Consider the following 27,453-nt stretch of genomic DNA (forward strand, 5'->3'; position numbering starts at 1 on the left):
TATTTACTCAACAATAACACACAATTATCCATGTTTTTATTTATTTGTTTGATTCCATAATCTTGGGCTTTTTAGGCGTCAGTCAGGAACTGAATTTCAAAATAAAAATAACTGGAAACAGACGTAGGCCTATATGGGAAATTTCGAGCATCATTGCGATACACAGCCACTGAACTGATTACCCAAGATCCTCAGCTATGGTTTAAGCTCGGTGATTGGATGTTTTAGCCGCAATGCCCGTTGGGATATGGTGTTAATGCGATATGAAGCAAAAGGCTGCTGTCTATTTGTGATTGTGTTATTATTATGGGATTATGATAAATTAAATAAACTTTAACCTAAATAAAAGATGATCAGATCTGGTGGAAATATTTAAAATAGGCTTTTTTTGGCCCTACCTCAAAGCAGCATGAGCTGAATATAAAGGTTGTAATGTTGACCCAAAGTTTAATAAACAGTAAAACATTGCAAAATGTCAGAGAAATAAATAAAACAAACAGCAGCTACACGTCAGGGTAAATCCCACCGTACTGTAGGCTAAATGTTTTCACTTGTCTAGTTATGTAATATAAAGTATAACTTATCTATAACAGAGCCAATATCTCTGTATGACTTTAGCAAACTTCTGAATTGAATTAAGAATAAGTGTGAACTAACAGTGCAGTACATCCAGCTACCTAGTTAGCGTCACTAACGTCACGTATTTTGTAACGAAAATGTACGTTTTAATGCCCCTTGGGTTTGACGTGTGTGACGTTAGTTCATTTAAAGTAAGTTAAAACCCAATACTCACATTTATTAGTGATTCCTCCGCTTGCTGCTGCTTTTAAATCCACTCTGCTGGGGAGACCGGAAGCCATTTAATTTGAAAAAAACTCCCTCTTCCCTGCGCGCATTGCACCCTGGGATATGGTAGACCGCGGTGGATACATCAGATGTATCCTTCAAATCTGGGAAAATAATGCCGCACTCGTGGGCCGCATTCGGAGGAGTCTGGTCTTTTAAAAAAATTGGGACAGCCTTCTTTCGGCGGAAGTGACGTATGCGGTCTACAAATGCAGCCTCCGAAGGGTGCAGCCCCTGAATTGAGACACGGTCATTGTGTCATGTCAGGATCTCTTCCTGTCTTGTGTTATCCCGCCTTTTTCTGATTATTTGCCCTGCCCTGATTCCATCTACCTGTGTCAAATGCATTATCAGCCTACTCCCTCAGAGTATGTTTAACTGTTATAACCAGCTTTACATGTATTACATTAAATACATTTCTGCCAGACTCTGAGCCTTCTTGTAAATAAACCAACCGACAACTGATCATGCTGTTCAGTCAGTGGTTCAGCCCACATCTGACCTTCTTGTCCATTTGAGGAGTCCAGCTCGACACCTAAAAGATTATTCTGATCAAAGGCAGTTCTGACCTCGCCTGGCTAAGATGAGGCAGTCCTGACTTCCAACTGCATGGTCCTGTTTCAGTTAGTGGTTAATAGGCCTTTGTCCTCCATGTCCCCCACCACATCCTTTATCCTGTATACTGGGATCCCGTCATGGCCTTCATCCTCCACTAGGGTCCAGCCATGGTCTTTTGTCCTCCCAAAAGGGTCCTGTCACTGCCTTCGTGCTCCAGAGAGGTGCATCAGGTGCCAAATCCCAGAGATGTCTTCATTCGTCAGAAAGCGCCCATCTGAGAACTCTGTTAGGAGCCTTGACTCAATAGTTTAGAGGACTCAAATGCACAACCCAGAGACAAAAAAGGTTTGAAGAAAAATAATCTTTACTTGCAAAAACAAAATCACTCTTTTAGAGGAAATAACAAAATGACAAAAGTAAAGCGCTCACATGGAGGGAAAAAGGCAAAACACTGAATCTCTTAAGCGATGACTTTGATCTGGCTTCTTGGGACAACGAACAAGACGAACCGACAACTAACAAGGAGAGACAGGACAATATATACATGAGGTAAGTGGGCACAGGTGGAAACAATCAGGGGCGGGGCAGACACTGACGATGGCGGGAAAAAGAACCAAGGCAGGAAGTAAAGGGACCTGGAATGAGACAAGGTGAGTACAAAATAAAACAGGAAGTGGAACATAAACTAAACTAACATGAACATGACAATCACAAACATGACACAACTTACATAATTGACGGGACAGTACAAACTCGACCTCCATTTTGAGCTCCACAAATTAACTGTTATGTAAATGTGCAGACCTGTAGAGATTGTGAGACTACTGGGGTAAAGCATATTAATGGGAGAAAAAACAAAGTCCAGTTATAGTTTTACATGTTCTTGCTAGATAAGAAAAAATAAAGCATCATTGCAGTTATCTAAGTTTGTTTGTGTTACAATACCTGTAGGAGCCATTTTATGGGTGTTGTTGGTGTGTCAGTTTATTTAAATTATACGTATAGTACAATATTATTTTTGAACACTTGGTGGCGGGGTTTAGCTGCACCGGGTGTATATAAAGAGGTCATAGGTGACAGGAGAGGGGGACACAGAAGGAGAGAGCATACCGATTCCACCAGCCCGGCAGATGCTCATCACACAACAACTAAACTGTACAATTAAACCCTGGTATGTAAACCCTGAATAAACCTCATTATAAACTGCAACAAAGGACCGGAAACTCATCTGTTTGTGTCTGCGTCTGGATCACTCTTCAGCCCTTCTGTGACGTAATGACAAAAATATATTGGACATAGAAACAGGAAATTGCCATTACAATACCCCTAAAGACAGTTTTATATACAGTATAACTGGTTATAGTGTTGAAATGTATCTAAGGAAGTACTTACTTTATTAACTACAAACTAGAGGTACAGTGCTTGCACTTTACTTAAGTCGTTTCGGACAACGACATGACGTTTACAGGACGACCATTCTGCCAAATTATATTATATTGGTGTGATGTCAAAAGTTAATTCTGCTATATAAATCCTAAATTGTATTCTGTCATTATTCTAGCTATTTTTTTGCAAGTAAACCGGCGTCCTGAAAAAAGCAATAATCCCAATCCCGAAAAAACGCTCATATGTGTCGCTTTGGAAGTTTCTGGGAGGGAAGACTTGTTTAAAGTAGTCTAACTACTCTATGGGCATTTAACTAGAAACACTTAATGCAAACCTTTTTCTATCCGGTATGAAGATGTACCATCCATAACAGACGTGTGTGTGGAACAACTATTGTGAAGTGACCCATCATGTGTTTGACACCAGGTGTGTTTACTCGAGAATTCCTCCCCTCTGGCATGTGTGGGGGGCAGTCAGAGATGGATGACAGACAAGAGGGGATGAGTAACAGAGAAGGTACCTTTTCAAGTCTGGACATGTCATGTACATATGTAGCGGTAGATTCAGTCTCTGAGATATGCAGTCCTTGTTGACGAGTTGCTGCTTGTTGCCATACGTGTCACTTCCCCCAAGACTCTGAGGAATTCAAAAGTGTCTCCAATTTTCACAGGATGTGTCAAAGCAACATAAACATAATATTTACAGGGGAACATGTGAACGGAAGGGAAGGTGTTTCTTTGCCATAGTTCTGCTGTATACATTATGCTATTCAAGTTTTAAGACAATATATTTAGGGAATAATACATTAAAAACAAATTAGAATTTCTAAACGTGAGCAGTTTAAGGGTTATACTGATAGCAAATTGTAATTTGATGGCACATTTTTCATAAATTAATAAATTCAGTCCAAAAACAAAAACAAAACCTTGACTCCAGGTCCAAGCACTAGCTATTTCTAGACTTTCAAACGCATCTCACAATCATTTTCAGTGTATTGATCTTGCTCTGTAAGCCTTATAAAAAAAAAAAAAGTGCTATTTATTAATTTTGCGACACTACTCCTTCTATAAGGTCAAGAATGGATTATCACTCATGTGTTCAAATTGCCGTTGCATTAATCTGGCTTGACCAATTGACAACTGTAATATATTTAAATAAATAAATGATTAGTGTTATATTTGTGTACATATATTAGTGAATGAATAACAATTAATAATAGCAGTAATAATACCATACCTTTAAGTTTAACATTATTTAACTTTGTCCACTTTGGAATATAAATAAATGGGGGAAAAAGCCTTCAGGTTATATAAATGTGGGTTACATAAACATTTAAACATGGGAGGCTGTGGCTCAGTGGGTAGTGTGCTGGACTTCGAATCACAGGGTAGCAAGTTCGAGTCCCACTGCAGTCAGCATGTCGTTGTGTCCCTGGGCAAGACACTTCACCCCAAACTGCTCCTGTGGGGATTGTCCACAGTACTGAATGTATGTAAGTCGCTTTGGATAAAAGCGTCTAACAAATGACAAGTAATAATAATAATAATTTAAGCCTACACCTGTCACCCATGATAAAGATTATAACAGCAGAAATCCACATTTCTACGAAGCAGAAGAGCCTTTTCTTGCCCATGTGACCCGTCACTGACAGCCGGGTCTGTACAGTAGCTAAGCGTCCCTCGTCCATCCATCCTGCCCGGCTTCCCCGACCCGCCCTCTCGGCTCTGCTCTCTGCTCTGCTCTCGGCTGGGCAGCGATGCTGTAGATGCGGCAGACTGCTGGAGCAGACACTCTGAACCTGAATGCAGCAGCCGGGGAGGATAGCAACATCCTGACAGACACACACCGCGGAGACATTCCACTCTACAGCAGTCAATGTAAGCTCCTCATTCCGCTTTCTTTTTGCTTCTCTCTTTGACAAGTATTACTTCTGATATTATGACTAATGTTTCCCTGCTTGTGTCACCCGTCCAGGCTGTCCCCTGTCCACTCAGAGAAACATGTCTTATCGTGTGTTCCGTGGGTTTATATGCACGTATTTTTAACTACTTTTCAAAGCAGAAAAGATAGCTTATTGTTACATAAAACACATTAATCATAACGTCAAGTAAAGAGCATCACTCCTGAAATGTAGACAATTTTAACATCGTGTGTAATTTGTGGTAGCCATGGACTTTAAATGTAGTTGAACATGATTATGCTAAAGCTAAGCTATGTCACATTAACCTTTAAATTAATAAACGATATCATTGGGACATTTTAGCTGGCCATTAGACAGAGGCGGATATTTTAAGTAAAAGTTGAAATACAACATTGTAAAAATACTCTGTTACAAGTCAAAGTCCTGCATTTAAAGTCGTACAAGGTAAAAGTGCAAAAGTATTAGCATCAATTTGAACTAAAGTTCCAAAATTATAATTATTGCTGCGTAATGTGTTCATCACAGCAGGTAAAGATGGAGGTACTTTTAATTACTTTCTTTTCTACCACCACTGGACATCTTTCTTAACCTATAATTATATATTATGGTTGATTTATCAGTTTGTTGATATATTGATATTAGCTAATAATCCTAATTTGTAAAGTAAATAGTACCTAACTTTGTCAAATAATTGTATTGGAGTAGGAAGTACAATATTGGCTAAAATAAAAACACTCAAGTAAATTACAAGTACCCCAAAATCGTACTTAAAGGTCCCATGTCATGCTTTTCCGGTTATTACCCGTCCCCTTGTGTGTTATGAAGGTTTTTATGCATGTTAACGGTCTGCAAAGTCACAAACCCTCAAAGTACACCCTGTAGCGAGTAAAACTAGCCCAGAACGCCTTGTTGGAGATTTCTCATTTTCCATTGTTTTCTGGTATGGTGACGTGCCCATACCCAAATGGACCCATTGGTCCAAATGGACCAATCCGTGGAGCTCCTCACACACACACTCTTTTAGCGGCGAAAATGTGATGCGCTGGGGGGGTGCTAGTGGAGCCTCGCAGTGCGCGAAACTGTGGCGCGCTTACACTGTAGGTGCACCGCGTTTCGGGGTGCGGGGGGGATGCGGGTGCTAGTGGAGCCTCGCAGAAGGGGCTGCTGCAGCTCCCTCAGCACCCCCCCTTCCCACGTCCATTTGCGATGACTCGCAGCAAGCAGGAAACCACACCAGTAAGCCAGCTCACACTGTCAGCTCCTCGCAGCAGCGAGCCAGTGGGCGGGCTGACCAATCAGAGCACACTGGGCTCACATGGAGGGGGGGGGGGGGGGGGGGGGCAGGAACTCCAACAAGGCGTCTAGGACAGAGAGTGCAACTCAGTGAATACACATACTATACAGAGATGCTGTATGAGAAAATCAATGTGAGTTTGGAAAATTGCACAATGTAAATCTATTCTAGTAGACCTCAACAATGGAATTATGATCAGTAGAAATGGCCATGACATGGGACCTTTAAGTACAGTACTTGATTAAATGTACTTCACTACATTTCACCAGTGCAATTAGTTATGCATATATAATGTTAATACTTCAAAGAGTAAGTTTGTGAATGTGTGCCTAAAAGGTAGTTTACTGTATATTATTGTTTTGCAGAAAGACAATCATTCCCCCTTCTTAACTTCTACTTCTGTATCATGAGAAGGAGTGCTGTTGTAGTCTGAATGCTGTGGCTCTTACTTGGAATGTAGAGCTTCAGATTGTAAGGTCTTTTTTTTCTTTCTGTCAAAGCCTCTTCAGTGAATTAGCTCTCATTCTTATAAAGTCATGGGAGACCAGCACTGTTAACCTACTTCCCGCGGCCTTAATATTCTTATGTTCAGCCCTCTATTGTTATGTAAGAACCGCCAGTATTACTTTATGGCAGAAGTATTAGAGGGTTAAAGAGGCTGCAGGAGCCATGTGTAGCTTGCTGTTGTAATAACTATGTTTTTTAAGTTCAATACTTATACTTACTGTACAGTGTATACAGAACTTGGACAAGATTTTCAGCAGTCTATAACTTATCATACCTTTTACCTCTGCCTTCAACCCAGACAGAACCTTAATTAGATTGTAGGAATTTACTTAGTTTAATATATAAAGCAAAGTACAACAAGTGGATATGACGTTAACTTTATAATGAACATATCAGTGATAACGCACGAGAATCAAACCTTTCCCACAAATGACAACACACTTTTAAATCAACATTTACATTTAAATTGCACAATGTGATTGTATTGTACAGAGTTACAGCATTAAAAAAGGGCAAATATGTATTTTGGTTTTCCTGAAACTCACCTTGATTAAAGAGCTGAAACTGCTCGAGCAAAAGATGACCAGGACAATCTCCCTTAGCAATGATTATACTTTGGACCTCAGCTTCAACAAAACGTACACTTACATTTGTAGACACACATAGGCAGTTTCTTCTTAACAAACAGACGTATTAAACATTGTCAAAGTGAGACAAACTGAATAGCAGCCTTTGTTAAAAGATGAGTGTTCCCACAAAGAAGAGATACTGCAACCTTTTTGGAGAAATTGTCTAGGATTGCATTCTAGGATTGGTGCCTTGTCTATTTAAGATGGTCCCAGGTACCTCTTGTCTGTTTCTAATAGCTGGTTGTTAATGAGGTAGTGCTGTATGGTGAACTTTTACTCCGTAAAACAAGTTCAAAGACCATGTTTTAGAGACCCTTGATAGTAGCTTCACACACTATACTTAGCCCTGAGGCTATGACCCCAGTCTTCCAGCGCAGTTAAACACAATCCTAGAGCAGATCCTAGATTGTGAGATTTTTCCCACCCACAATGGGGAATATGGGATATCAACAGTGGCTGGAAGCTCTTGCAGAGCAACTCTTTCCCTGATATTTTTCATCCCCAAAAACAAATTGTGAAGATCAATTATGTAAATAACGGCCATGAACAATCTCTTATCAAATATCTTAAAAGATCACTCGCTGTCACAGTAATTTAAACATTATTTTCAAGTATTAATCTATAAATCTTGACACTAACAGAATTCCTGCAATCAAACCACTGTTATCTAATTGCAAAGATGAAAGACATTTGGAAGAAAGGTGGCTTCTTAATCCTTGCAGCTTGAAGGCACGGCAGGAAGAAAAAATAACTGTTTGTGTGTCTGAATTACCTGAACTCTACAACCCAAGTTTGCACGTGTATTGCCCTGAGACACATCTCCAGTCAAGTGGGCATATCTGGTGTGTTTTAACAGGTAGCTGTTTATCAATGTTCACAAAATGTTGCTGTGAATTTTTTTTTAAAGCTGGCCATTTTACTCTTTTCTCTCTAACTTGTGGCGCATGTACTATAGTTCAATTGTGTCTGAAAGGGCTTAAATTCAAATGTAGTCTTAAATGAAAATAACGACATTTGGGAAATGCTCTTATTCACTCTTAGAGAGTTAAATAAAAAGATGGATACCAAGTTTCAAACCTAGACAATATATTTAAATTACTAGTAGGGAGATAGCAGTGACTTCCAGGGGTCTTGTCTTATATTCACCATGAGAATGCCAGAAGGTTTCCATTTAAGACATAATCTGAAGTTACATGCTGAAACTCGCAATTAATGTAATGTACGCAGATTAAACCAACCAGATGTAAAATGGTAATGAGGGAACTTTTTAAAACTCTGAGACAGGCTTGTGGATTTCCTTTGATACCATTCTTTGCAATACATCTTTAGAGTATACGTGCGTTCTGAGTTATTCCAATTAAACCAGTCATTTGGCATGATTTCTTATCATCTCTTTGATGTCTCCATTTAGCCGCAAGCAACAGACCACTTTATTTGATTCTAATCGACCTTTAATCCAGTTGTATTTGGGGCATCAAGTCTGATGTAAATGTAACATTTGTGCTGTAGATAATCTGAAGCAGTATGATCTCAGGTCGTTGAGTTCTCTGCCTCTCCCCTCGTCGGACCTTGTCTCTTGTCTTGTACAGTGCAGGCCTATCCAGGTTGACTCGTGATATGTTGGCATATGTAACATATCTCTCCGTTTCCCTGCCTCCTTCTTATCTGGACCATTTGACAACGAGAAAGGACTTTTGCTTGGCTTCTCTCTCCTTGCTGTCAGTGAAATGTGTCTCTGTGAAGGTGTGATCTGGAGGGAAAGTGAAGGAGCAGTCAATTCCCATACATTAGCTTGGCTTGGTGCTTGGTAGTGTACCTGAGTCTGCAGATTTGTTCCCAAACTGGCAACTCTTAGCCCCTCCTGCTCTGAGCAGATCAAGGGTAGTAAGAAAAAGTTGACTTTAATCCCCAAGGGGATTAAGAACCTCATGAGTGATTTAATGAGACTTCTTTCTCAAAAACGACAAATTACTGTGCCACCTGGAACTTGGGAACCGTTTTTACAGTGGTCTGCACTGAACAAAGTAGATTAGACGTATCTCCATTTCGGTGATCAGTAATGACCTTGCGATCACTGGGGAGATTGCATATTTCTGCTTCTTAAAGTCCTGCCAAGACACTCAAATCAAATCAAATCAAGTTTTATTTATATAGCACATTTAAAAGCGATTTTTGGTCAAGCCAAAGTGCTGTACATGTAATAAAAACACATTACTACAATCACAATAAAAGACAATCATTTACAACAGAAATATAAAAAACAAAAACACAGGGAATAGTCAGGTGTCATGCTCCGCTCTGACTAGATGGCCAGGGAGAAGAAGTGAGTCTTTAGTGAGGATTTAAAAATAGTGTCTTGGCCGACCTCACATGGAGGGGCAGAGTGTTCCAGAGCCTAGGTCCAGCTGCTGCGAAGGCTCGGTGCCCTCGGGTTTTGAGCCTGGTCTTGGGCACTATCAGCAACAGCTGGTCAGCAGACCTTAAAGCTCTGGCTGGGGTGTACAATGGAAATAGATTTTGTCTGACGTTGATCATACCTTTTTTTTAAAAACTTTTTATTTTAGTTTTTTATCAACAAACAGCCAGACAGACAACGCAATAGCAGTGGGCAAACAAGTTAGGATGACAACAGTGTGATTTGAGTCCGACAGGATAAGAAACTAAAAATAAATGAATAAAACAAAACAAAAAATGGACTGCGACAGGACAAAAACAAAGTCAGAATCTAAAGGCTCTGAGTCTAAGTCCATTATTAATACCATAATGCAATTTAGAGATCAAATAATGTGTATAAATGGAACAAAAAGACTAAATATATCAAATAAAATAAAAACACAGCACTTCTTGGTCAGTCAGCCGCCCGCTAATCACAGTTTAACACCGCAGGTCCACCACCCTATTGTACAGAGACATCCGGCATGTCCAGCTCCCGTATATACTTGTAGAAGGGGTTCCACATCTTGTGGAATTTCCCCAAGGAGCCCCTCACTATGCACCTTATTTTCTTGAGTTTGGCTGAATTTAGGACTTCTTTTAACCACGAGGTATGTGAAGGGGATTGTCACTAGTGATGTTACGTATTGCGCCGAGGCTTCGGAGCGTGTGTCGAGTAATCTCCGAAGCTTTTTGTGAAGCATGTATCGAGGCTTGTATCGTTTTGGGCCAGTGACGTCATCGATGACAAACGAAGCCTCGCTGCCTGTCGATACCACGTGACTGCTTCAGAAAGCGATTCAGATCGGTTGAACCACAACGCTCATAATACCCATGGATGTATAATAAGAACCATATTACCCCTCCTGTACCCGGGCCCGGTGACACGATGGAATCAAGAGAGCTCAGACCCTCACTTATAGAGGTCGGAACATGTCATAAGTATAAATAGATACAAGCATAAATAAATGTAGGAATAAAAACATCAATAAATACAGGAATACATATCTTGCAGTGTTTTCAGGGAGCTTTAGTGTGTGTGCTGTGGCTCAGCTGGAAAGCAGTTGACTCATGACCGCAGGGTCCCTGGTTCAACGACTGAACAATACGTATTTTTTGTTGTTTATAAAAGCTACAGCTAAATGAGAATGTAGTTAATAAATGTATTCTTTGATATGGTTTAGCCTTTCTCAGGCTACAACATGGTTACGTTTATGAATATTATTAAGAAATACAAATCCCTCTTTGCAATGTTTACCAGCCTCCTTAGGATTTTCAATCACAATCATTCAACTGGAATAAATACAATATTGTTAACATGAAAATATGATTTAATGTTCGTTGTTTAGAGTTATTCTAAGGCTTTACTCAATGGGAACTCGGTATGAGATGATGGAGCACACTGTTGAGATGTCCAATCTGCCTGTTTTACACACTTTGACCAACAGGGGGGTTTGTGTTCAAATGAAGCCCATGATGAAGCCTCATGAGATGAACCCTTTTGCGAACCAATTGGCTGGAAAGCTTCAAAGCTTCATAAGGCTTCATCTCGCCATCACTAATTGTCACGGTGTGTGAAGCAGGTAGGACCCAAATGCAGATTAAAGTGCAAATTTCTTTATTTCAAGGCTAGGTGAAAAACAAAGACAAAACAGAACACTCACCGACGAACTAGTCATGACAAAAGACGAACCGACAAAGACAGACAGAAAAACCAGAACTTAAATACACACAAGACTAATCACACAAACAAGACACAGGTGAGGAGGGAGGAGAAAACACAGGGACACCAGGTGAACACAATCGGGTAATCAGACACACCAGGGAAACTAACGACAGGGAACCACAGACAAATCCAAACAAGACACAACGCAGACAGAAACAGGCAAGACAGGAGTTGAAGACCTTTCAAAAATAAAACATGAAACAAGACAAGACAAAACACCATAAAGACAGATCGTGACAGGGATGTTGGAGACTTCCACATGAGCAATATCAGCCGTCTGGCTAGTAAGGTAACAAAGGCTATGAAGGCTGTCTCCGGCGAAGAGAGTGGCCATGTGGGTGGGGTTACACCAAACAGTGCAGTCATGGCATTAGGAGCGACCTGTTTTCCAGTAATTTCTGACAGTGATCTAAAGATGTCAGTCCAATAAGAGTGTAAGACCGGACAAGACCAGAACATGTGTGCGTGACTCGCCGGTGCTTGTCTACATCTGTCACAAGTTGGGTCCACTTCCTTATATATTTTAGAGAGCCTGAGCTTAGTGAAGTGTGTGCGATGTACTACTTTGCACTGAATCAGTCCATGTCTAGCACAAATAGAAGATTTGTGTACATTAGCAAGGGCTTTTTCCCAAAGTTCTTCTGAAATCTCCTCCCCAAGATCTGTTTCCCAAAGAGATTTAATGGAGTTCAGGGTAACCAAACGAAGAGAATAAATCTGAGCGTAAATACACGTCATCATTCCCTTCAGAGTAGGTAACGGCCTAAGGAGTGTGCCTAGTGGCGAATCAGTTGGGTGATTAGGAAACTGAGGAAATCTATTATTAACAAAACTGCGAATCTGTAGATACCTGAAGAAATGTTGCCTAGGTAGTGCAAATGTATCAGATAGCTGTTGGAAAGAGGCAAATGTGTTGTGAATATAAAGGTCTTTGAATGTTTTAACGCCTTGGTTAAACCAAATAGTAAATGCGCCATCTACTAAGGATTAGGGTTGCCAGAAACTGACCATGATCAAAATCAATTATTCGGCAGCCCTGGCGAATAATAATCGATTATTCGACCGAAATTGCTTGCGTATCCTTGGGGTTTTCTTGTTCCAAATAAAGTTAGAAATAATAGTGTCAGTATTACGAAAAAAAGTTTGAGGGAGGAAAATGGGCACACATTGAAATAAATATAGAAATTTGGGGAGTATATTCATCTTTATAGAGTTAATTCGGGCAACCAGAGACAGATTTAACACTGACCAGCGGTCGAAGTCTTCCTGTACGCGGGACAAAAGGGGGGCAAAATTAGCTTTATAAAGATCTTTAAATGTATCGGTCACCTGGATCCCGAGGTAAGTGAAGCTGTGTAGTGCAATTTTAAATGGTAGACTATGTAGAGGGAACTCACGCGCCGTTGATCATACCTAAGCGATCTTTTCCCAGGAAACGTATATACATTTCCACTGAAGCCGTAGTAATAATGAACTATCCCCAGTAGAGGTGTTCAGCACAAGTACCACCAAATCTTCTGACTCTACTACATCGTTAAGATCACTGAAAACATAAGTAGCTTTTAGATTTGGAGAACTTCTTAAAGTTATACTTATCAGTTCATCTGTTATATACTGCAGTTGTTGCACTGGTTAAAATAGACTGGAAACCAATACATTCACAGAAAAAGTTATAATGAGGTAATTATTTTTGCACTGCAGATACTGTAGAAGTGGTGTAGTAATTATGTTGGTAATAACCATATAAACAGTGCACACATAGTTGGTATGCGAATATTGTTATTATTTTCCTCAAAGATAATCTCCTAATATGAATTAATCTAGACTTTCCTTATTCACGGGTTGTCCAATAGGAATGTTTTTTTCTTATGGCCATAACGATGCACAAGGCATCCTTTATTTACTGTATCAGAAGGATCAGGCTTTCAAGTTAATCCAATATACCCATCAGCAGCAATAATAGATGCTCTCTACTGCTGCTCTGGAAGTTAGAGGATGTTGTAAAAATCAAAGAAAAAGTCCACGTATTGTCAATAGTGCTATCAATTGATTCAAACATATAATCGCGTTAATCACAATAATAATCTGTGAGTAATCATGATCAAGCACAATATTTAAATACTAATATTTACTTGTTTTTAGGGGTTGATAAAACAATTACACATGTGGTGTAGGGTTTTTTACTTTTTCATGACAGGATTTCTGAATTATTAGAATGAAGTTCCGAAACGTAGCTAAAGCATGGACAATGCCGCAGTCACGGAAAGCTGAACACCCGCTGTTTAATTTGTGCTACACAGGGAATTAGGGAATGTTATCTCTGCTGCCATCATACTGTGAGCACCTTCTGTTCCAAAAACTGGCTAGAACTTGCTTCAGCAAAATGCCTTTTCTCCGTTTTCTCGACACCTAAAGGAATGATTTCAGGTGTGGCGTTACGCCGGGGGAATGATGGTTCTTACTATTGTCCAGCTCAAACTCCAATGTTTTTCTTAATCTAATCAAGCAGTTTTGTTTGAATTCACAACACGTGGTTTGAAAGTCAGTTTGACGCTTAGGGCTATCCAGCTCATTACAAAGTGATGTCAAAAAGGTCCTGACCAATGGTCTGCATGGGGAAAGTCTGGAATGAGAACTGGGTGATTTATCTTTCGGATTTGAAATAGTAGATCATGTCCGACCAACAATCCAGAACCCAAAAACTTTATTTTATTTATCTTATTGTCGAATGAATTAAAACAGATATTGAGATTGGGATGTCTTTCTTAAGAGACCTGTTTACAAGGAGGATCCAAACTATCGCTGGGAGTGCACTTAGACAACGGGCTGAACTGGAAGATCAACACTGACGCTGTGTACAAGAAGGGGATGAGCAGACTCTATTTTCTGAGGAAGCTGAGATCCTTCGACGTGTGCAGCAAGATGCTGGAGATCTTCTACCAGTCTGTTGTGGCCAGTGGACTCTTCTTTGCTGCGGTCTGCTGGGGGGCAGCATCAGAGCCGGTGACACCAGCAGGATCAATAACCTGATCAGGAAAGCTGGGTCTGTCATCGGCATCAAGCTGGACCCCTTTGAAGCTGTGGTGGAGAGGAGGACACTGCTGGCTGTTGTCCATTATGGATAACCCCCACCCCCCACCCTGGAACACTCAGATAAAACAAACAAAAAAATCGATTTAATTATATAAATAAAATGAATAAATGAGAATCGTATCTGTGTTGTTGATCTGTAATATTACAGTGTTACGTTGATTTGTTTGTCCTTCTCGGACCATGCACTACGCATTTCAGTGGTTTTGTGTTAGAAAAGAAAGCAACCAATCAGATCTTGTTCTGGGTCTCTGGGTAGAATATCCTTCAACCAAGGTATTCTACATCCTTGATAGAATGCCCTGGCCGTTGCACTGCATGAGAGCGTAACTTTGGATTGACAGTTTGATCAACCAATCATATATTGATTTGTAGCCAATGGGCGTATTCTTTCAGAGTATCGGTTTCAGGACCGTTTCGGAGCTAGAGCCTGAAAATCAGTTTTTTCAAGCACCAAAAAAATTTCGGCCTAGAAGCAAGAACCGCATACATCACGCTTACGTCGGAGGCGGGGGCAGGGGCGGGATCAACCTGAGCAATAACAGTTTATGACGAGTACGGCAAATTAAAGTTGTAACAAGCAGTAGCGCTGACCAAAGTGACTATAACGCAACCACACACTTGTGAAAAAAAGGCAACACTAACTAGGCTTTGTGTGATTCTGTTTATTTGAACCTTACTTTGACCATCCGTTGGCTGTTATTGATCATTGTGAAGAGGAGGTAGACGTGTTGTTTTGTATTATAGCAGCTATCGGATGAAATCAATACATGGGCTGCACAGGTTGTCATGTCCGACTATCACAAGTAGAATCATAATGAAGAATACGCCGGTAAAATGTGCCTGTAGGAAACGGCTTATGCCACAATAGGATAGCAACAAGTAGTCAAGATAGTCAAGCTTCGGTTGCTATGCTAACATCACCCATTTTATGCAGAGAAACTTTCATAACAGTGTTGTGATGCCAAACAGCGGGCAGCACTGCAGCGGTCGGTAAATGCCGCTGAAACACATAATAAACAATGAACAATTTTGAGCTTCTTGTAGCGTTTTTTATTTGCAGCTTTTTGTATTTGCAACCTTTTGTCTATGCAGCATTTTTAGTAAACCTTGTGCATGTTGAACTACAGCCGAGTACAGCAGGGTCGCACAACTTCAACGTCACGCCAACTTAAGATCGATATTCAAAAATACAGATTCAAAATTGTACAAGTTGAAGCGTTTGTTTTAACAGTTTGCAAGAGCGCAGGTACTTGCTTTCAATCAGAACAGGGGCAAACAAACTTAGCGGGAGTGTTTACGTGTTCGGCGTAATGACGTACAACGTCCTCGACATCTTCTGTAGTCCTATTCAGTCACTTGTTAACAACCATCATTTTTCAGACACGTAAACTCTTCAAAAATCACAAGTGGGGTCACTGCTTATGTATTTAATGTCGTAGAACAAAACATGATCCATCTCTTAAATTGTTGCCAACCACAGACACCTATTTTCCAAAATCCTATGGAGAAATCCCATTGACTCTGAGACGAGGGAACCGTTAGTGGTAAAATGCTAACTAATTTCCGGGTTTTAGGACTCGTCACTGCACCACTCTATAGCTTTAATCAGATAGTGCATATCATCTGATAAAATGTGACTATGGTACAGTGGCGTCGATAGTTGCATACATCGTCCTCAAAATCGAGCGCTAATGTTAGCAATGTTGATGTGCAGCGGCAGTCGGAGCCGGAGGCTAACGATAGCTCACCTGCCTCACCACCATCATTGCCATCTAGCTCCACAAGTGAAGCTGTATCCGTGGCCGTGGCTGTGCAACCTTCTTCTCCAGCCAGCCAGAAGGAGAGGCTGGATTTGGCTGTGCCCGGCGGTGGTCCAACAGTTCCCCCAAGGGCCCCAACCAATAGGGGACTATGGCGCTATTGAGACCGCCAAGATCAAAAGCTATATTATAGCAACCGGTCTATGTAGGCCTAGGGATGGGAACGATTAATCGAATTATTCAGGTATTCGAATAATTATTCAGGTATTCGAATATGAGTTATTAATTTTTTTATTAATTTTTTATTAATTTTTTATTTAGTTTTATTTAATTCAACATATAATACCATAGTCCGGTAATTATTTACACTCCAAGAAGAGTCCTACACAACAGACATGGCGTCAAAAAGGAGTAATGTGTGGAAATATTTCGACCAGGTTAGTGAGTGCGGTGTAGAGTGCAAACTATGCCAAATTAAACTTATATACATACTATACCTTGCGATACCCGCAACCTCCGTTCCAGCTGAGAGGGTCTTCTCTACAGCTGGCCTGATTGTGAATCCCGCACACGAAAGCTGTAGGCCTATAGCTGTCAAACTGTGATCACCAGTTCAATACATTTGACAAATTCGACTTGGTTTCTATACTTTATTTCCAAAAATTATTGAAAGAATTTTTTTTTTACCCAATTTTTTTTTATATATAGGATATGTACATTTCGGTTAACCGGTTAACCGTTTTTCGGGGGTTCGAATATTCTAATATACATTTGCTTTCAAATTCCCATCCCTACTACCGGCCCATTCCCCAGAGACAAACATCAAGAAAACAGGTTTAAACCTCTTCTTAGTTCGCTGTGCCGTTGTCAGGCTGTTGTTGATCCTATACATGTGGCGCTTCTGAGTGGTTGTGTATGTCCGTGCGTGTGTGAGCGCATCAGCGTGCGCTTATGTTTGGGGCGATGGGATGGATATTTTTAACCCTAACCCTAACCCTTGGTATAAAATGTATAATTTTGTCTTTCAAATTATTAATCAATCAATTATATGTAATAACAATAATTGGCGGGCTTACGAATTTGTCATTGTCGATTTTTTTAAGATGCACTTTTGCATTAGATGTTGTACATAATTGAAATTGTCTCTATGCTCTTGTCTTCAAATGTTTGTTTAAGTTATACCAAAACAAAAATACAAATGGAAGAGAATGACTGTGAGTTATGATCAATCCATGCATTATTGAAAGTTAAAGTATACTCACTCACACACTTGTAAATGTTTCATAGAGTAGGATCTACTCATACATCAAATATATTTCTATGTTTTAGTTCAAGCACATCAAACATGTTTTGACTTTGATCTACAGTCCAGACTACCCACAATATCAAGACGAATGACCTAAAATCCTAGCAATGCACCAAATCCCTAGTTTCAGGTGTAACATTTGACAGCAGATAATGAAGCATGTCTTACTTTTTCTGATGTTACCTTCTCACTCTACTTCAGACAGCCACTATGGACAATAAGGCATTGGAACCTGACTCTTTGAGTATCCCCATGGAAGAAACCATTGTGTGTAATGGAGATGGCCAGCCTCAGCAGCAGCAGGAAGTGTCCATACTGACCCACCTGAAGAAGGTTGAGAACCAGATCACTGAAGCGCAGCGTTTCTCCCACCTACCCAAACGCTCAGCCGTGGACCTGGAGTTCAACAACGTTTCCTACACCATCCGGGAGGGAGCATGCTGGAAGAGGAGAGGTAACACACATCTGTACAGTCTTCACACACACTGCTTGTGCCAGTCAAGTCTATGTAAACCAGTCTGTAGTAGTGATGCTCAAAAATAGGTGGGTGGTAATCTCTAATTGTGTAATAATAATAATAATGGGAGCAGACTTAGAATAAATAGACAAAGGACGCATAGTTATAAAGACCTCGGTGAATTGGAAACGCATCCTGTGTCTCAAATTGTGTACTATTGTTGTTACATTTGTTGTTCAAGTGCATAAGTGCGTCCTAATGCATTGAACTATGAGTACCTGGATGGTGGAATCATAACGGTCATAAAGTTCATTGTAGAACGCTGCACACTTTGCACACACAACGATCTTGAAGTCACGCAACAAGCTCAAGTGCAGTTACTCCAACAAATAAAGCCCCGTTCATGTATACAATTATGTGTTTTTGTTCACTGTTTAAATAAGTACCACTATACTAGTGTCAAATAGACACCGTTGTTAATTTTATAGGATTATTTGAGCTGTCTGTAATTGTTAGAGCCACAATGAAGTCAACGTTATTATTTAGCTTCATAATTTGATAAATGAATTAATGATGGAAAATGATTTATATTGACATGGTGAATATCTTTTGATGAAATTATTGTTAATTTCAAATCGTAAATATGATCTGTTTCCTTGTACCTTCCGGTGTTTATTTAAGTGAGGTAATTGAGGACAGCCGCGGTGCTCTGAGACCTGATGAGACGGGGAGCGGAACAGTTTTTTCGACCGCAAATTGTAAACAGAAATTAGTGTTGCAAATTGGATTACAAAGTATAGTTTATATAAGAAAGTATATCGCCGAAATATTGATTTAGATTTGTTATTTTGAGACTATTTAAGTCAATACTTTTTTGTTAATAAATTACATTTTTTGACTGAAAACCTTCGGCTGCTTATTGCTTTGGATTGCGTGTCGTCAACCCCGCTCTAGTGGCAAAAGGAAATCTTGGATGCCACTACAGTAATAATAATGATAATAATACATTTGATTTTTATAGCGCTTTTCCTAATGCTCAAAGACGCTTGAATGTCCTTGTAATGGTTTGGTTCCACAAACTAGCTAGCTATCACGGCTGCTGTGCCCTCATTGATGTTAGCTAACAGCATTGGAAAATAAATCTGTGTCTAAATTCAGATACAGAACCGGACAGAGGTGACAAAGTGTCAACTTGTTGTTATGTACGTTGCACATTTACGTACCGAATTATTGTGAAGTACTGTACGTAACGGACCTAACTTAGGTTAGTTACAGCGTCAACCATGTGTTTAAAAGTGGAAAATGCTGTGTATCTTTGGGTGTGAGATTGTTCTATGTTCACAGTAAGTGATGTTATGGATCAGACAGGGCAAGTCTCATATATCAGTTTTTTAAAATATATGATAAGGAAGTGGTTGCTCAATGCCTTGCTATGTAACTTCTCCATAGCGACTTGGCTTTGCTGTCCTCTGCAAGTGGAATCCAGAGTGAGATATTCTTGTTACTGGACACATTTCTCTCTCTCATCCTCGCTCTGTTTCTTCTTTTGTCTGACTGATCATGTCTCCAGCAGTGAGTGCTGACCTGGTGCCTACAGTTAATGTTGCAAACCCTTATCTTTATTGATCTTTTTTTGCCCAGATCATTTCCCCACATAGAGACAGATTGGACAGAGCAGGCTGATTGTTTTTGACACACTGCCCTACCCAAAATCAATCAATGGCCATGGATTTCAGGCAGAATCAATGGATACTTAAAAATGCAGGCATAAACAGTAATATATAAACTCGGTAGTATTGCACATGCTACCATTGAGCAATTTTAATCAATACAGATCAAAGTCAAGTACATGCATCTTCTGCTAATTGGATGGTTTAAGTAGTACATATAGTGTATGAACATCAAGTCCTCTGAGCAGATACAGAAAAGATCATTAAATGAATTTTTTTTGATTAATGATCATTCATTTGATGATCACCAACTCTGAGGATAGCACACCCATCTCTATAATGTACAGTCAGTAGGATACAGTTGTTAAAGATAGCTCGTAATGCTTTTTAATATGTGAGGGAAAATGTACCAGTTTATTATGTGGATATTCAATCAGTGCTGATGGTGAATGTGATAGATTTAAAGAGACCCTATCATGCTTTTTTGGGCTTTCCCTTTCCTGTCGTGTGTTATTGGTTTTTGTGCATGTTAATGGTCGACAAAGGCTAAAATCTCCTCCAGAGGGATCACCTTGATTGGACTCCTCTGTTTACTTCTTTAATATAGTGACATCACTATGTAACACTCACGCCTCTTGGCTAGCGCTCCAACATATTACATACATTATGAGAAAAATAAAGCAAAATAAAAGCCTGGAAACATGTCACAATGGAGGGACCAAATATAAATATAAACCTGAAAATCAGCATAATATGGTAGTGTAATGCTTTAAGAAAATAGTGTGACAACCCAGTGGTTAAACATTCACTCTGAACATTAACCTTTGACTCTACAAATATGGATAATATAGTTTAAAAGGGGGGAAAAAAGGATCAGCAATGTAAATACTTACCGTAAATAAATAACACAAAGATTTCCCCTTTTGATTGATGGGCTGCTTAGTTTAAGTCTTAGATTTGATGTGATGTGTTTGAACTTGTGTTTAAACTTAGGGTGTCTTTCTTTGGCCGAGTGTTTGCGCAGCCACAGTACAGAACGTGTCACAGCAGAATTAAGCAGTCAATCAGTTCCTCTCAGTTGTACTATAGTACTCTGACTTTCATTATTATTATATCCATAGCGAGACGGATAATATGTTTTACAATTATACTATAGGCATTTCCTGTACCTCTTAGGTATGTTACAATATATAATTACACATTAATAAAAGAAAACATCTATTGGAATTTGTCCCAAATTATATAATTTTCTGGTTTAACTAGGCATTGAAACAAGAGTTCGTAAGAATTTGCCTTGGTATACATTTACTCAACTGTTCTTCTTGTGTAAAATCTAAAACATATTCTGAGATGCAGTAAATACGTGTCTGAATCTTGGCTAAAACAGTCGTCACCATCTTCAATTGTGGACATTGGTTGCACACAAATAGCTTGCTTTGGCAGCAACCTATAGAATTGTTTTAAATCAACACAAACTATTTATGTCCAATCAACGCAAGTACTTTGTGTTGATTCAAAGTTATTGATATGTGTTTCAACAAAGTAAATTAAACACTTTGATCGTTTTACTCCAACCCAATTTGATCACTTTATTCAAACACAATTCAATCCCTTTTACTCCATACTATTTGATCACATAACTCAATATTTGTTATTTGAATATTCCCATGCCAATTACATGTTTTCAGAATTGTAATTTTTTAAATATATATATATGTAATACATTATATTTATAAATATAATTTAATGTAAATATGAAACAGATTTTAAATAAAACTACAATAAACTATTAAAATGTCAGCAATAAATTGTGTTCTTGTTGTCTAATACTTTTCAATTAACTTTTTCTTGATCACTCTAAACATAACCCTCTTTTTTTCTATTGAAAATGATTAGAGTTTTGTTTCAAATCCTTTATTCCAGAACCTGGAGATTAATTCAGCAATTACAACTGCCATCGATAGAATCACTTAAAGGTGGGGTATGTAATTTATTTCAGAAACACTTTTTGTTATATTCCATGGAATGCTCTTAACATCCCGATAGCAATGAATATATTAAGTGCTTTGACAATAAATACATTAAAACATTTCATCTGTGGAAGCCGTAGTACTGTAAAAAGCACGACCAATCATCTGAGCCGGCCCGGCTAAAATAACTGGATGGCCTACCTGCCTGTCAGCCTTCCATCTGTGCACAAACTTATCTCGTGCCCTCATTGGTCATGTGCGCGTTCGTGTGTGTTGGAGGAGGGGCTCTGAAAGGAAGTGGCAGATTTTTTCCGGTTGTGTATTTTCAAATTCTAGCGTACTCGAGCTGGTTTCTCCAAAATTACATAACCCACCTTTAAGTCTTTCTAAAACATCCAATCTCCAATTTGATAAGTACAAATATTAAAAAGGACCTTACATATTGTTTAGCAATTTTGTTACAACAATAACAAGGTAAACAAAAATACAAAAATATATACTGTATAAAGCATCCCCTGCTTTTTATAAGGCATCAATAACTGGAATGGTGGTAGGAGAACCAGCCACCTCAGGATCCTCGTTGAGGTGCAGAGTCCTTTAATGAGGCACTCCCTGCCAGCATCGATGTCTTCCTTAAGGATTCAAACAAAGAATATAGGGACATTTTAACTCAAATTGAACCTATGGAGTAGTCACATTTTGGGATAATTTACCATTGTAATTGATTTTAGACTGACCTAATGCCGAAAAGGAAATTGTATATATACATATACATATATACACACATATACACACAGTTCTTACTGTCATCATGGCAGCCATGTCTTTTAACTTCTTGCCCTGCTGCCCCGATTGTTTCGAGAACACCCTCAGCAGACATGCGGAGTGTAAGTCAAGCTGTGACAGGAACCTTGTAGAGGCATAGTTGTAATCCGCTTGAACTCTGCGTTAACCTGAAACAAAAGGAAACATTTTTTTAACAACACGGCCCACTGACAAACACACATTTGTTTCATTAAACTTACACCTGCCAATCACATAACTGTATGCACTATGCACAGGGGTGGATCTACCGGGGTGGCATGGGGTGGCAACTGCCACCCTAAACAATAGCCTTGCCACCCCAGCTGCCACCCCAGTTGGCATCTTTGTTTTGAAAGAAAAGTTGTGGCTCATCGGACATTTATGAGAGAAAGTCTCTAATGTCCGAGTGCAAGTGAATGCAGCACAAAATGCACGTCATGTAACCCCTCCCCCGGTCCTGGCGCGAGAGTGGAAATATGATTGGTGGCGAATTCACTTGAACGGGGGGACGGCGCAAAACGAGAAGCCTTTCGGACCCAAGCACTGAAGGAATGAGGTAGTTGCGGTCTACAATGACAGAGAAGAGAATGTCAAGTTTGGCTGTACTCAGCAATGAATCAAAACGCACTACAGCTGTTGATCTTAATAAGTTTGTGAGGCGTTTTGCTGAACAAAATAGTAATCGCCGCATTCAGCTGTAATAGACATGCCAACTTGATGCTCTGCTCACGGATGACTCGATGAGAATAACAAACTGTTAAGATGATGACCTTGTATGCGTGTATATATTTTTTTCTTTGAGGGGGTCTGCCCCCAAAAAACTGTTTTAAGTCCTGAGAAAGTAAAATAAGACGGTGTGTAAAACTACACTGCCCAGCCAATAGAAAGTAACCACTTTGATTTAACTAGGCCAGTAGGTAAGGACCTTCCTGGATAATAACTGCAGCGATGTTTTAGCTGAATACACGTTTTTTAACCCTAACTGATGCAATTAGTCACTTCTTTAATGTTTGTTCTTTCTGATGTAAAGGCAAGGTTGTAACTGTATATCAATAATGATATAATTACTTGTTTTTCAAATTTGAAGGAGGGTGAGCAAGCATCTTGATGAACATTCATCATTAACTCCTCCAAAAAATATAGTTTATTCAATAATAAATGAATATGTGAATCATAACAGTTCTTCACTATATCTGTAAAGCGTCTTTGAGCACCTGTAAAAACGCTAACAAATTAAATCTATTATTATTACTATTTATTAACAGTGATTGACAGCTGATAGGAATAATATGATTGTTAATAGTATCATATTCATACAGACAAACATCGATGAGACAGTTAATGAATGTACTTATTGCAGCAGTCTGCATAGATTTGGTTCCTCTGCTGGTCTAAGAGTGAGAAAAACTCATTCAGTTATTGTTCAGCAGGGCTCGACATTAAGGACTGCCCGGTGGCCCGGGGCCATCTAGTGTTTAGCTCGGGCAATGAAGCCTGGGCAATCTATTATGCCAGTATCATGCAGCTCGCGGATCCAGTAATGAGTGACCCGACAGTAAAACTAAACATATCTATAACTAGTTACGGTAGTTTGAGAGGTCATTAAAATAGCTACGTGTGATATTCTAACCTGAAGTGTGTGTTTTGTCCGCTCACCGCTGCAGGTGATCGTGCAGAGCTGCGTGTCGACTCGTCAGCAGCAGCTGATCTCTCTCTCCCGTCAGATTAGACTTCACTCGCGTTTATGTCCATATCGATCAGATCCAGCTAGTTCTAGCTAATGATATGATACCTGCTTATTAAAAGACACCTAAACAATAAGTGTCGCTATGCAACCGGGTGAGGCCACAAAGTATAGCGCAGCATTATGCATTTGTTTACATGCCCACCGGAACCCCGAGGCATTACCAACAGATCAACGCACAATCAACCCATACAGGACATCTCTTTCTCCACATTAAGTGTTAGACATTAGAATTGACTATTCTTGTCTGTCACATAAGTGGCGCAACTGAAGCGGTATTGCGCTCAAGGGAAATTATTTTTGACCGAAGAGATTTAGATTTGCCGGCTAACGGGAACTCTGACGTCGCCATTTTGTGTGCTTCGCGGATGCGCTCGGCTCCTCTCGACTGCTGCTCGGGTCTGCTCGGTCAGCTTCCGGATGAGGAGGCATTCGTTCGACCAATTTACAGTAGATAACATTACAAACATTTTTAACAGGGGACATAATAGTGTAAATAATAGGGATGCACGATAATTATCGGCCCGATATTAGGAATTATGACGTCATCCCGATAAACCCGATACTAGTATTAATAGCCCCGATAATATACAATATATTTTTTGGGTAAAAAAAAAAGAAAAAATACTGCGGTGTGGGTGGATTGGGATGAGGGGCGCTTGTTTTTCACTCGGCTCCTCCCGTTTTGCCAGTACTGTGGTATTAGTGGTTTAGGAACAGGGGAGTTCTTCACAAATCCAGCGCTCCCTAACTCATGCCTGGCTGTGACGTAAATGGTGTGCGGCCGTGAAGCCAGGACAGTAAACAAACATGTCGTCGGTGGTATGGGCGTTGGAGCTATGTGCAACTCAAGGCATATGCTCGAACCGGAGCTGCCTGGACGCTGCAATCATGTTGCGCACTATCCATGCTGAGTGTGCTGACTTTTCGTACAATGTCCTACTGTCTGGCTTCCTGCATAAAGTCAAGTGCTCGGCGCAGTTGTGGCGAAATGTCGCTCCTCTGTTTTCATTTAAACAGCTCCTTATATCCGTTAGCGCAGCTAGCTAGCACCAGATGCTAACAACAACAATGCACGTAAGGTCTCGCTCTCGCTCGCTCGGGCCACACATACACAAACCCTCTTGGTCCTCCAGATGGCCAGTCGGTGCCTGCCGATGAGCGTGGAAGTGTGGTCTGCCACAAGCGGGCGGCAGGAGCGGGGCTGTCAGCATCAGCTTGTAGATGGTATTTTAAACTCGATGCGCTCTGAAACTACGGGGCGGCCAAGGAAAAAAAATACACATGCGTTAATCGCGCTAAAATAATTAGTGGCATAAACAATTTTGTATTATCGGGAAGCAGGAAGTTATCGGTATCGGTTTCAAAAAACCAATATCGTGCATCCCTAGTAAATAATGTTTGTTTTGGCAGTTACAACTGAATGTAATGTTTTCTACTTTTTTACATCTGGGAAGGCATTTGCCTTCATCAGATGGAAAGTGTCTTGACCAACAACTTAAGTATTTCTTTTAGCTGCAGGGCATGCAAGCGAGCAAACACAAACAAGAACAAACAAGTGAAATGAAGAATACAATTGAACAATATAATATTGTGGTGGTTCATCTTATAATTCAGTCTAGAGAATGCACCAGACAGCATCTAAGACCTGCAACAATCTAAATGTTCTAGGGGGAGGCCCCCCAAACCCTTCGTGAGTCATTTCGTCCGCGCGCATTTTTCAGGGCAATCTCTATTGGGCTCAGGGCCATCTGTAAATCAGCTTAGATGGCCCACAGGGCCATCTCCCAAAATCCTTAATGTCATGCACTGGTTCAGTCAAAAATTAATTAAATTACGTCTGCCACCTTATATGTAAGGCTTTACTGATGTGCCACAATAATATCACCTATGTGATTGAGTTACAATATTAATATTGTGGCTTTCCAAGTAAACATTGATTGTAGGGGTGTAACGGTTCACAAACATTTCGGTTGGGTACGTACCTCGTTTTTAGGTCACGGTTCGGTTCGGTACGTTTTCGGTACAGCAGAAAAAATTATCACAAAACATTAAAAAAAATTTTTTAATTATTATTAAACTGACTAATGTATTCAAATAAATACAAAATATAGTAAAATAAACATTAAGGTGCAGCATTTTGATGAACTGAAATAATCTGTATTTGAACTGTACTAGTACCTAAGCAGCCAGTTTGACATTAGGACTTGCTTGTCATTGTATTTTCATGTTGTTTAAAGAAAGATGAACTTGTCCACACTGTCTTTGTCCGTCATCCTTGTACGTAACTGCGAAACCAAAATGTTCCCAAACCAGAGACTTCAATGATGCTGGAGGATTTTCAGCTCAACTTTATCTGCGTTCGCCATTTCGCCAGTTCCTCAAATTACTGACTACATTTGAACGCATCCCTGTGACCAGCTCTCATAGTATGCCTCTCGTCCAATGAAATGACTTGGTCGCTCTATGATATATACCTGAGATTACTTCCAGAAAGTTGTTCATGTTCTCAATTTTTTACGTTTAACGCTATATTCGTTCGGTACACACGTGTACCGAACCGAAGGGCCCGTACCGAATAATTTCAGTATGGGTACGTGTACCGTTACACCCCTAATTGATTGATATGATTGCGATTTAAATCAGCATATACTTCTGTCAGGGGATGCCACCCCTCAAAATCTCCTGCCACCCTCTTGCCACCCCATGAATATTTGTCTAGATCCGCCCCTGACTATGCATGTTTGCTCAGCATTTGATTTCTGCTATGGAATATTGGGTGTGAAGGCTGAAAGCATTTTTGCTCTACCGAGATCTAATCCAGCTCGACGTGATCTTGCAAAAGATATATTTTAGTTAGGCCGCTTTTATGTAGTGCTAACTTATACAATCATATTCGCCACAGTAGATACGAAATGTGGACCTGAAAATCGCCAATAATATGTTTGTGAATGTGTGACGAATCTGGTGACAGAGGCACACCACAACTGCTGCGTTCGGTAATGTTACAACCCGGCTCCTGGGCTGCAACAAAAAGCAGGGAGGCGAGACGAGAGGTACGAATATACGTTTATTTGTAACACGTCAACTAAATGAACACCAGCAACAGGTCCCCGAAGCTGGCGTAGAGAGAGAGTGCCCAGAGGAGTGAGGGCCACGTAACCTGCTGGGCTCCTCCTATATTCTGTTTGATTCAGGTGTAGCTCATCCGGCAGGTGCGCCTCATCAGACAGCTGCAGCTGGAACCTGCAATCACACACAAAACACACATCACGATACCAGGAACGGCCCCCACGCGTGTGGAGGGGTCGTCACGACTCCCCCCCCATAAGCAGTGGCGTTTCTAGGT

The 27,453-nt window shown here is 40.1% G+C and overlaps 1 protein-coding gene across 2 annotated transcripts in view; it reads left to right on the top strand.

Moving 5' to 3' along the window:
• The first annotated feature begins 4,461 nt into the window (after window positions 1–4,461).
• LOC117562172 (ATP-binding cassette sub-family G member 4-like) overlaps window positions 4,462–27,453 on the top strand; it is a 74,540-nt gene continuing 51,548 nt past the window's right edge. For both annotated transcript variants that reach the window (XR_004571507.1, XM_034240004.1), the window contains exons 1-2: window positions 4,462–4,667; window positions 17,661–17,913. Coding sequence is in view for 1 of the 2 variants with exons in the window: in XM_034240004.1 (XP_034095895.1) it covers window positions 17,670–17,913 (244 nt within the window). In the remaining variant the exon portion in view is untranslated. The remainder of the gene's footprint in view (window positions 4,668–17,660; window positions 17,914–27,453) is intronic.

This window comes from Gymnodraco acuticeps, unplaced genomic scaffold (genome assembly GCF_902827175.1).
Source record: "Gymnodraco acuticeps unplaced genomic scaffold, fGymAcu1.1, whole genome shotgun sequence".
Taxonomy (NCBI): Eukaryota; Metazoa; Chordata; class Actinopteri; order Perciformes; family Bathydraconidae; genus Gymnodraco; species Gymnodraco acuticeps.